This window comes from Vitis riparia, chromosome 7 (assembly GCF_004353265.1).
Source record: "Vitis riparia cultivar Riparia Gloire de Montpellier isolate 1030 chromosome 7, EGFV_Vit.rip_1.0, whole genome shotgun sequence".
Lineage (NCBI taxonomy): Eukaryota > Viridiplantae > Streptophyta > Magnoliopsida > Vitales > Vitaceae > Vitis > Vitis riparia.
The window spans coordinates 4,969,878-4,982,393 of record NC_048437.1 but is presented as its reverse complement, the minus strand read 5'-3'; the positions used below and the strand labels follow the sequence as shown (position 1 = coordinate 4,982,393).

The 12,516-nt window shown below is 32.0% G+C and overlaps 1 protein-coding gene across 1 annotated transcript; it reads right to left on the bottom strand.

Annotated features, from left to right (window-relative positions):
* Positions 1–539: 539 nt before the first annotated feature.
* LOC117918611 (metal transporter Nramp3-like) lies at positions 540–4,655 on the bottom strand. The gene is made up of 4 exons (XM_034835381.1): positions 3,981–4,655; positions 3,248–3,384; positions 2,467–3,119; positions 540–1,130 (listed from the first exon to the last, which is right to left on the bottom strand). Exons 1-4 carry the CDS (start codon positions 4,529–4,531, stop codon positions 909–911), a joined length of 1,563 nt encoding a protein of 520 aa, XP_034691272.1. The 5' UTR covers positions 4,532–4,655; the 3' UTR covers positions 540–908.
* Between the last annotated feature and the right edge of the window lie 7,861 nt (positions 4,656–12,516).

Below are 12,516 nucleotides of genomic sequence, written 5' to 3'. Positions count from 1 at the left end.
GTAACACTTAACAAATAATGTGAGAAGAGGATTTATTTGTCCAAATAACATGTTTTTTAGTAACATTTTGGGCCTATTTAGCCACATTTTGGAAAACAGTAATCAAAAAACTATTTTTTAAAAATAATTTTTAACTGTTTTCAAGAATAAATTTTCATTTGATTAAAATATATAAACAATTTTCTCAACTAACTTGCCCTTCACAACACAAGAACCACCAAAATATTTTCCTTAATTTCAATATTTTCTTAAAATACTTTCAAAAAACACCCAAAAACACTTCAAACTTGTCACTTGTTCAGTTGTTCTCAAAACAAATTCTTAAAAAACTGCTTTTAATTAAAAAATTGTTAAAAACATATTTTGTTACTAGTTACTGTAGATGTTCTCTTGTTAGGGGTTACATACTTCTTGTGGGGAAACCAGCTCACAATAATAATAATAATAATTATTATTATTATTATTAAATAAATAAATAAATAACAAATCAGACTGTGCTTGAGTTTCAAGAAATGCAGCTGCAGCACAATGCCAGTGGATGTTTGAAAAGGAATCTAGAAATGAAGTATGTTCAGCTTGGCTTCTTTCAGTCCTCTGTACACAATGAGAAAAATAATAAACATGTTCTATTATACAAAGCAAAGAACTCCTTGGAGTTGTTTCATAAGGCAGACATGAACTATAATGGCATGGCCCCTGTTTAATATTCTCCTGTGCACAACTGATCTCAAGAAGGATGTGAGAAAGGTTGAAGGACATGACTATCGAAAAAAGACAAGGACAAGAAAGAAAAAAGAACTGGGTAGATGCAGTTTTTTTGAGAGGCTTCTATGATTGCTGCAGTTAATAAATATGGATCACTTTTAAATACTCTGCAGTTAACATGGGCTTGGGAGGAGATTGATCAATCAGCTCCCTGTGTTTGATAACCTCTTTGATGATAGAAAGGGGAGCCAAGGACAAAAGTTAACAGCCCGGAAAACAAGATAAATAATAAATGCAACGTATGCAGCTGTGAAAGTGCATATGAAAAAGCCAATCAACAGACCATTCACTTCTGAAGAGAAAAAATCCACCAAAAGATACCCGTTGATTATTATCACCAGGGCAGCCACAAGCCATGCCACCACCTATGAAAAAAAACAAAGAAAAGAATGGTTAACCCACAAAATCATCATTCACTTATTCTCAGTAGCTTTTTTAATTAAGAGGAGCATGGTCTAAGCACACTATATAAAGCAAATCATAAAAGAATCAATTTAGTTAAGTAGTTGTAGTTCAGTTCTGAGAAACAGGAAAGTGCTAGCAAAACCAAGGAGAATGACATAACACGATAAACACCCATTCCTTCTCAAACAGACTGAGGAAGATTCTTAAACCTTTATAATAACCAAAACCAGAGGAATAAGATCAATTATTATTAGGCAAGCATGAACCTTGGAAAACTACTACCCAACCAGTTCACTAAGCTTGGTGTTGCATCAGATGCAAAATGAATTAATAAATGTCTATCTGTAGTCTGGCTGAGGCTACATTGCCGGACAAAGTCATGTAGTTATGCCCAAGTATCTGATATGGAGGAATAAGATATTCAACTTGCAACATCAAGGAGTCCACCCGCTTTACACCTTATGAGTTCTAAACAAAACACAATTGGTACTTGACCATGCAAATTAGTCTGCAAACCAGTCTATTCAGATTTTCCATCCTCACTTCAGAACAAACAAAGAGGGTCCAACTTCCTTCTGTATGATAATAATAGCACTCTGTACTGTTCTGCACCACAACCCTGCACTAAAATTTTTTGTTTTATCTGTTTGATAGATTTCATCATCTCTATGGATCTAGATCGAGCGGGATGGCAAAAAAGGATTCATGTAGGTTCAAGGTATTGTTGTGTTGGGTGGCAGAGAACCAAGCTATAAACATTCTCATAAAATTCATCGATAAATTTATTAACTCTCATAAACTTGACCATCAATAAGGTATATTTCAATTAAAATATCCTCACTGTTCTCCTAATCCATGCCACTACGTAAACTCAAAGACTATCACTAGTGCTGGTGTGCATAAACAGACACATGACCAAAAATGGGATCTCAATGCAAAACACGATTCCCTCTAGTTAACTTATTAATCAGTTTCTATGAGAAGTTTTAATGAAAATGAGCGTATGATGTTACAAGAGTCAGGGCTGATGATGTCATTGATGATAATATCATGTTGTTTGTAGGTTAAACACTACAAGCATCTACACGCATTAATTTTGGCTTAATAAGGTATTGGTTGTCTAAGGGCAAACTAAGAGATATCTACTGTGGATCATTAAATCAAGGAAAATCTAAGATCACAATTATTTCAAGGGCAGAATGGCAATTGAGACTATGTTACATCAATCATCGATAAAGTTAATGGATTTCAAAAAAATTATCACCCAGGTTCAGAATAAAAGAGAGAACAAGATACCTTGAGAACTGGGCCAATTTTGAAAGTCCCCATGATCTGCTCCTTGGACACCAAACAAAGAAGGGGAATAAGTGCAAATGGGATCTGAATAGACTGAAGCACATTAAGCCACTCATTCATAACATCTAAAGTGTCCTCAGAGGTATCAAAAACAAGAGCAACTATCATAGTGGGCACAATGGCACAGCTTCGCGTGATCAATGCCCTAATCCATTTCTTCAAACGCAGATTTAGAAAACCTCCCATGATAAACTGCCCTGCATAGGTGCCCGTAATTGTGCTACTCTGACCAGCTGCTAGTAACCCAATACCCCATATATATAGAATTGGGAAAAACCCCCCTCCATACTTCTCTTGAAGATACTGGCCCGCATTTACAAGCCCGATATTATTGGCTTGTTCCGTACCATAAAACCCCTTTGCAAACACAGTTGTAACAAATAGATTGATAATGAAGGACAATACGAGGGCAACAGTGGACTCAATGGAGTAGTAATTGAGGGCTTCTTGAACCCGGCCTTTCTTGCTGTGGTCAATCTCCCTTGACTGAACCAGGGCAGAATGCAAGAATACATTGTGAGGCATGATTATGCAACCCACAACTCCCACAGCTTGCTTTATCGTCCTGGAGCTAAGTTTTGGGATCAAAATACCTACAAAGAGAATCCAATTTGACCATGTTTAAATGCAGAGAGGCAAAATGAAGGATCAAAAGGAGGGAATATTGAAAAAAAAAATAGGTAAATAGAATATATCAATTTCAATAGAGAAAAGTTCTGACCAAGAAGAAGTTCTACGCCACTGGGCTTTGCTTCACCAAACATCCATGCAAATGAGATTGCCATTGTCGCAATGAGGACTGCGAAAACTGCTTCCAATTTCCTCACACCATAGTTCTCAAGAAATAGGAAGATAAAGCTGTGACAAGAAAAGAAAAAAAAAATTATCCGATGACTTCATTTAGTTGATGAGAAAATTGAGCAACATAAACAAACATGGAAATGGTTTTTGTGTTGATCAGAAAGAAGAGGAGGTTGTTTTTGTTCTTTCTGAAACCAATGGTAATTATAAATCAAAACCAAATCAAACTTTGAATTTCTCTCCTTTCCTGAAAATTTTCTCAGCAACCAATGAAAGAACGGCCAACTTCGAACATCACCCAGAACTGTAAAAACTAACTCAAATGTGTTAAGAAACTCATGAAAGGTAATGGAATCACTCATACCAACTCAACAAAATCCAATTCCAGTAAAACTTAACACGAATTTGATCCAGTTTTAACCATTGAAAAATTTCATGTACGCTCAAATTGAGAAACTCCAGAAACCCAAGATCAAAATTTTCTCCAAGAAGAACATTATATTCCCGCAAAATCTAAAAACAATTCTCCAAATTAAAAAGAAAAAACAGAATTTTCAAAACCTGTTGAAAGAACGCTGAAATGAAAACAATTAAAATAAAAAATTTAGAGAACAGCCATGTTGAAGAAAACAAGAGGGAAAGTAAAAGAATACCAATCAAACGCGGTAATGATAACGCCAGACCAAAGAGGCAAAACTCCATTGCTAAGAATCTTAATAGCAATAGCGCTCCCGATAACTTCCTGAATATCAGCCCCAATCAAAGCCAGCTCCGCCATGACCCACAGCACCATCCTCGCCCATTTCGGATACTCATCTCTGCACAGCTCCGCCAAGTGCCTCCCTGTCGCCACACCGAGCCTCGCCGCCAGCAGCTGCACCAAAAGCCCCATCGCCGTGGCCCACAAGAGCAACCACAGCAACGAGTACCCGGCGATGGCGCCGGCCTGCAGATCCCCCTCCAGGTTCCCGGGATCGAGGAAGGCGATACTCATCAAGAACCCAGGCCCCGTAAACAGCCACAACTTCTTCCATGAAAACGGAGGCGCCCTCGACCAGTCTCCGCCGTCACCGTCCTCGATCCCCACGATCACAACCTTTTCACTCGAATCATACGCTGTCTCATCTAGTATATCCTCCTCCGAATCGTGAGCTCTACTCAGTAACGGTCTCTCGGATTCCTCGCTCTCTTCTCGAGGAGGCATGATGGCGGCTCCGGTGAGACAGAGTCTATCGCAGTTTATGGTCCCCCACAAAGTCTCTTTTGCTTAGGCTTCCACTCCTCCGAAGAAGAATGGTTGGTGCTCTTTTATATCGTTAATCCTCTAAAAACGAGAACTGCCAGCCACCAGTCTTCACTTTCATCTTCTCCATTTTTTTTCCCTCTCTCTCCTTTCCTTTCTGATTTTTATTAATTATTAATAAATAAATAAATAAATAAATATTTCTCATATTCCATTCATGTAATTGGAATTATTTTATATCGTAATTAATAAAAAAATATTATTGATAAGGTTGAAGCATCATGTGCTTATCTCGTGAGTCGTGAGTGGCTCTTTGTCATTTTGGTAATAAATTAGGTTGTCCTGTTCATCCCCTTCTTGCCCTTTCTACTTTAAATTATTTTTGCATTTTATCCTTTATGAGTAAGGAAATAGATACATGCTTTACTCTTCCTTTTTCTTTTTCCTTTTCCTTGTATTTTTCATTCTATATGGCGTGATCTATTATTAGAGTCCTCGATGGACCCCTTCGTCTTGAAACTTCTGGTTTAAGCCAAACACTCTAAAGAAATAATCCAAACTTTTATTGAATTTATAAAAGAAAATCGGTCGGTCCAAGCAAGGAGCCGGTGATTTAATAATTCTCTACCAATGATTTATAATGTGTTTATACACGTCATATTTTTAATTTTTTAAAAAATATATAAAATATTATAAAAATAGAAATTATTTTAACATTTTCTGTTTTCCAAAAAATGTATCCGACATTTAAATAAAGCAAAATAAATAAATTTACAATTCACCTCATAATTTCTTAAATACATGGAATCTGAGGTGTTCACTTTGAGAAGGTTGCGGGTGCCAAGTAGACGAGGGAGAGATGGTTGGAACTTGGCAGAGAGCTATTCATAAGGGAAAGCGCGAGGAAGGTGGATTCTTGGACCCCCAATCGTGCGTGGTGGGAACGAGTAAGCGCGTGGCTTTACTGTGGATGGCGGACGGGAGCACGGGTTTCTGTGTTGCCCTTTTACGACAAACCATACCCGTAATTTCGCTGCCTCGTTTTTGTACAACAGTCCTGCCTCTCCCACCTCTCACATAGGCACGTGTACAACACGCTCCTGGGATTGGATAATTTTAATATAAATTTCGGAAATGTCGTACATTCTTGCGTTGCCGGATTTTGAAATTAAGAAGGTATAAGCTGAAGGATTTTGAAATGTCATACATGTTTTTATTAGTTGTCTTGAATATTAAGAAATCAAGTTTATGATTGATTTTTTGGAAAATATGAGAAAAATATATATATATATATATATATAAAGAGAATAAAGAAAAATATTAGAAGGAATAAATAAAAATAAAAATAAATTTAATAAATTATATTTATATATATCTTTAAACTCATTTTACTTTTTTTTTTTCCTTTCTTCCACCTTTTAATTTTGCATGAATCTAACTATTTTAATTTTATGTAATTTCAATGGTAAATAAATTACCATAAATTATAAAAAATTTTAATTAAGTAAAAAATCGAATATGATTGAAATAGATTCTATTTTTTTTATTGTCTCCTAAAAATCAGTAGATTTAAAATTTTATTATGAATAATTTACTAAAAAGAAATTAAAAAATAAATAAGTTCAAAAAATTCCATAATAGCAAGAAAATTATATCACATGCAAATGCTACCAATGTTTTTCCCTTTTAACATGTTGAGGTTTTCTAATTGAGTTTTGATAATTATAAAATAAATATTAAGTTTATTAACAATTAAAATTAATTAAAGTTTCAAGTTTCATTAAAAAATTTCAGAAGAAAGCTCAAAATATGGCTTGAAAATATTCAAATGTTATGAAAAGATGAATCCTTAAAGACTCGAGGTCTATGAACAATTATAAGATGAATCTCATAATTGTACTTGCATCAAATTATTTTTTCATGCACCTTTAATGCATTTATTCATATTTTTATTTTATTAGAAAATGACCTTAACTTGTTAATAATGGGTGAATACACAATCTACCTCAAAATCTTAAGCTAAATTACTTCAAAAGTACTTTATAAAAAATTTTAAATGAAATGCTCAAGCTTTTGGAAGATTATGACCGAAAAATTAAGCTTTTTTTTTTTATTGTTTTAAGCTCAATAGTTAACGATGCTTTGAATTGATTAGTTCAACTAATTAGACTTAAAAATTTATCTATTTCAAAACCTCCATATTACTAGTAAAATATTTGGTTACTTATTGTACATTAAACCAATAACTAATTAACTAATCAAATTGGAGCTTACTAATTGACGACAACTTTTATTGTTGTTTGAGATTGTTTTTTATAAATTGGACAATCATCGTGTTTTTATTGGGAAGAGAATATTTGTATTAACTTGTTTATTTATTATTTTCTCTCTTTTAAAACTCTGTTAAAAGTATAATAAATCTTTCACTTGCAAATCCTTTAGAAACACCCTCTTGATTTCATACTAACTATTCTTTTGTATTAAGCTAACTTCTACAATCGAGTGTATTAAAATCCATTTTTTCTTGTTAAAAGTTAAGTGGTTAAAACTTCAAGTTGAAGTTCAACTGAAAAAAAATATATTATCCATTAAAATCGTGAATCCAAGTATATAAAATTGAAAGTTTGGTTTGAAGTCCTGTTTAATAGAATTTTCACTTCAAAAAAGGGGTATAATCGAGATTGTCAAACCACTATAAAGTATTTGCATCTCTCTTTTCTTTACTATTTACTTATTTGCATTAATTAAAGTTTGTTTATTGTTTCAATTGAAACTTTTTGAAAAGTTTTTAATAAGTGGATTCACCCCATCTTTAAGTGTTTTCCTTTAATTAATTACCATTGTTTCACAATTTTGAATTAAAATGAATTTGCAATAAAATTTCAAATTTTAATATCATAACTCACAATAAAATTAAAATATACCATCACCAATTCTACTAATTTTTTAATCGGAACTCTAAAACATAATTTATTGTCATCTAAATATCAATTACAACCAAAAACTCTAATTAATTAAAAAAATTATAAAGTTAGAATTTAATGCTCTTTTCCAAATTAAAAATTTGAAAATCAATAAATTATTCTTGATAATGAAGCATTAATTTCTATTACAAATCCATCAATTTAAAGACACATCACATACAAAGGAGTAAGTAATCAATGAAACTTAAAAAATTTATAATATTGTTAAGAACTCTTAAATACCATCCTCTCTCCAATTTTGGAACTATCGTGTAATTAACATTATAAAATTTTTATTATTAGAATAAATTTCATATTTTGGATAGTTGAAAGCACGTTAAATTAATATATTTTTTTTATATTGATTTGGCCTTTTTAAAATACAATCAATTTCTTTTATATTAAATTTATCTTTTGAAAGGATGAGTTTTTTTTTAAGAGATGGGTTTTACTTGAAATAAAAAAACATGATAATTTTAGAATTATTTTTTAAATATATAATTCTTTGAAAAATATTAAAAAAAGTTCTTTTTTATTAAAAGGATCAAATTATCCCTATTTTGTAAATCTAACCCTCAACTATTTTTTAACCTTAAAGAATTATCTATTGACAAATATATCCCTATATTTTTCTTATAAAAAATATACATGTAAATAATTAATATGTAGAGGGGTATTTATGTAAAAAAATGAAAAAAAGTTAAATTTACAAATACGACATCGTTTCATCCTTTTAATCAATTATTTCTTTAAAAAATTACTCCTACGGCATCCAGTGAAAAGTGCAACCCACGCTCTATGAAGAGGGCAGCTGCAACTAGGCAGGAAGTGGAGATTCCCTGGGCATAAAGGAGTGGCTGATTGCTACTCAAAGGAAAAGAATGGTTTTGGTACTTTACGAGTCTAGTAGCCGCACAGTCATATTAATATTTATTTATTTATGCTTGAATGTCGACATTCCCCTCGCTTAGAATAGCAACAGGATCTGTGGGGGTGTGGTCCATGCCGCATCAATCCAACATTCACGCAATATCAAAACTGTATTGTCAGTTACGCAACCTGGTTGCTCTGTCAGTTGCGGAAACGGATCAGAGTCTAGAGCGAGAAAGGGGGCTGAAGGTCAAATGGATGTCGCCATTTTCATTCTGGATTCGGCTCTCTCTCCCTTCTTGGTCGTCTTTAATATTTATGCTATGGAATTGGATTTTCTATTTAATTCCAATCTACCATTGGGGATGTTGGCACGTGATCGGAGATTTTGTCCCATGTGATGTTCATATCTTATGATTTTTTTATAACTTTATGCATGTGTTCCTTTCATTGTAAGTTTGTAACTTTATTCTCAACTCACCTGTTGATTAAGTATTAAAGTATTTATAGAAATCAAAATAGGGATAGTAAAACTTTAGAGCTCGTTTCACCGTCTGATTTAATAATAATTTTTTTTTTATTTTAAAAAGTAAAAAATAATTTTTAAAAACAATTTTTTATTTTCTTCCTTCTTTCATATGGTGATTCCTTGTAACTTCTAAAAAATTATTAAAATCTTCTTATAAATCTAATTTGAGTGCACGTTATATAACATTGAATAATTTTAATTAAAAGAAAGATATCGAGTCATAATAAATTTATATAAATTATTAGTAATATTTAAGATAAAATTGTTAAAGTTATCCATTCAATCTCCTTACACATCGTTTTTCAAGAAAAAAATAATAAAATTATTTTACATGTGAATGTTCAGTTGTCAACCCAAAACTTTAAATCTATTTTTTTAATTAAAAGATATCGAATCATTATAAATTTATATAAATTATTAGTAATATTTTAGATAAAATTATTAAAGTTATCGTTTTAAAAAAAAACAATAATAAAAATATTTCATATGTGAATGCTTGGTTGTTAACCCAAAACTTTAAATCTATTTTTTTTTCTTCCCTTTCCTTTAATTTTTCACATATTAAAAAAAAAAAAAAGAGGAAGAATGAAGATCATATAGGAAAGGGAAGGGAAAAAAAAAAGGAGATGAAGTTAGAGTTTTGAACGATGGATAAAGAGGGTTTAAGAAGAGAATATTTTGATGATTTTATATAAAACTTATTAAAGAAAATGAGTCTTCTCTTTATCATCAAAGTCTTTGTATTATTTTCCAAAATTGCACAAGGTGACAAAAAATCCATTCGGGAAAGGAAATTAAAGAAAAATGAAATGGAAGCTGCTTCCACTATTTTCTTCACAAAAATGATAAATTTTATAAATGTTTTTTTTGTTTTTAGGAAAAAAAAAAAAAATAATCAGACCCAACATTATGATGCCCATGACCCACGGAAAATAAAAATATTGAGGTCGCTTTACACATTCACACAGATTGCAGTTGTGCCATGGGAATGGAATAAGATTCCAATATTCTCGAGCAAAATGAACATGTAGGACAACATTGAGTCACCATCCTTAATCAAATATCAAATCTCCCCCAGACCCATGCTGGTTCGGCAAGCCTTATGGATCATAGTCTGGTCCACAAAGCTATGGAACTGGGAAATCTGCTTTTAGGTGGTGGGCCACGACGTCAATGGTGGCCAGTGCTAGATAATTATGAAGATAAATACAAGTCCTGTCCTGTCTTCATTTCAATTGCGTGCCTTTCTAATGCTTCCTTTTACTTTCTTTTCCACTTACCTGTCCAGCCACTTGGACATTTAGGAATCGATAGCGAGTGGAGCGCAACAAGTCAAAATTTGATAAGGCTGAAGGGACGTTTTGAATTGTGGTCGAACCAGCTGGTAACGCTTTGTTCATGCAATTATCCGGGCTTTGTTAAATATCATTGTCCTTAATTAATCAATTGATTTAGAGTTTGTTTTTGCACTATTTTTTTTAAAACAATTCAAATATAAAAAAACGTTTTAAAAAAATTAAATAATGATAAAATTTTAAAAGTATTTTTAATTTTTCTAAAATTACGTGAATGATATTTAAAAAAAAAAAATTTATAAAAAACACTTTAAATAAAAACAGAAAGAGTATTAAATACATTTTTGCATTATCATGTTTTATTTAGTTATTTGATTTCTATTCAAATAAAGTGGATTATTATTATTATTAGCCTAATATGTTTCCATTAATAGAATTTTTTAAGAAATAATTTTATGGAGAATCTATAATATTTGTATATAGATCAAAAAATGGTACGTTTTAAAACTATTTAAAAAATGAGATAAATAATTGAAAACTGATTTTGGGAAGCAATATGAATTAAAAATATTCTAATGATAAAGTTTTTATTCCCAATGCTTTTTGTGAATTTCTTTTTTAAAGAAAATTGATTTTAACAAAATTACTTATCAAGTGTTTTAGTACGAAGTACTACAAGTAATTTTATAATTTTTTTAAATTTTATCAATGTTTTATGTTTCTTCGAAAACGTTTTATCAAATGAACTCTAAAAACATGTTTAATAGAGATTTTAGGAAGTATTTCCATCCCTTCTAATATTTGAAAGATAAAATCTTTTAAGTGTAAAAAAAAGTTAGAAGCATTTTTTAGAATCACTATCAAACACACTCTTTTGAGAATGATTCTAGAGAGTGTTTCTAACATTTTTTATACTCAAAAGATAAAAAAAAGTGAAATATTAAAATGAGTATAAACACTTCCAATAATCATTATCAAACACACTCTAAGACTGTGTTTGATAATGATTTTAGAAAACATTTTTATTTTTTTTAACACTTGAATGATAAAATTTTTCAAGTGTTAAAAATATTAAAAACGCTTCTTAAAATCACTATCAAATGGTCTCTAAGTGTCAGTTAAAAAATCAATTTAAGTGATATAAGGAGTTTTTTAGAAAAAAAAATCATTTTAAGTGGTTACTTGAACTGAAATAAGCCATTTTTAATTTGATATATTCGTGTTGGTGGCCATAATGCTTTTTTTACATCCATGGATAATATGCCGCATTTTCGTAGCATAAAAGAATCGCATAGTTTGTGATTTAACCTATCATTTTCACTCCTGATTTGATCGTTGTAGAAGCCAATTCTTTTTTCAAGCCAAAAATTGTTAGTACCTCTGCTTTCTTCTCCTATAACCGACCTAACTTCCTTCAAGCAAGTAGTTTAGATTCTAGAATGGTCGGCAAGCTATGCATATTGAATATGATGTCCCCCAAAGAAATAAAGCATGAAATTATTGCCTTCTTCCCCTCGTCGTGCAAAAATTAGATGCAAATGGGTTTATAAATTGAAACTAAGACGAGATGACACCTTAGAACAACACAAATTTGATCGGTTAAGAGTAACCAATCAGACAATAAGTACAGACTAATGTGAAACCTTTAATCCAATAATGAAACCCACAGAGTTGGTGCACGACTGACATGGGTTGAGTCATCCAAAAGTTGCTATATGCTCTATTCATATCGTTCGACCATCAACTTATACATGCCATGACTCAAGCACTACCTACTCAAAGATTTCTTTCCCCACGGAGCAAGCTCACAATGCTTCATAACTTTCTGAATTGAGGAGGATGTTAGACAAAATAAGGCTCATCCATTCAACACCCCATTGTTGTACATTTGCATCTCGGGCATAGGCGATGCTAATGCGACGCTCGAGATTTTTGGCTCTGGTGCCTAGGCTTGAGTCAATGCGGCGTCCAAAGTGACCTCCCCAGGATTCGAACTCAAAACTAAGGTCTTTGTGGTTGCCCTCCTGATATATTTGGGCTAGCCAAAAATCTCGGGCTCCGCATTGGTATGGTTTAGGCCCCGAGATACGAATGTACAACACCCATGATTGTATTAATTTAGGTTACTAGTATTTAGCCACATGTACAATTTGTTATAAGGGTGATTTTATTCTGTTCTATATACAAACATTTTTCTAAATGAGTTGAACAATATCCATCTGATCTTTGTTTGCAACTCCGCTAATTCATCTAAGTCTTAACAAATGGCATGTACAAATCCTGATTCCA

Bases quoted from the DNA above. Each gene is read 5' to 3' on its own strand.
- LOC117918611 (XM_034835381.1), bottom strand. From the start codon at position 4,531: ATGCCTCCTCGAGAAGAGAGCGAGGAATCCGAGAGACCGTTACTGAGT. The intron at 3,385-3,980 runs GTATTCTTTTAC...TTCTTGTCACAG, and splicing joins ATCATTACCGCGTTTGATTG to CTTTATCTTCCTATTTCTTG. The intron at 3,120-3,247 runs GTCAGAACTTTT...TTCTCTTTGTAG, and splicing joins TGGCGTAGAACTTCTTCTTG to GTATTTTGATCCCAAAACTT.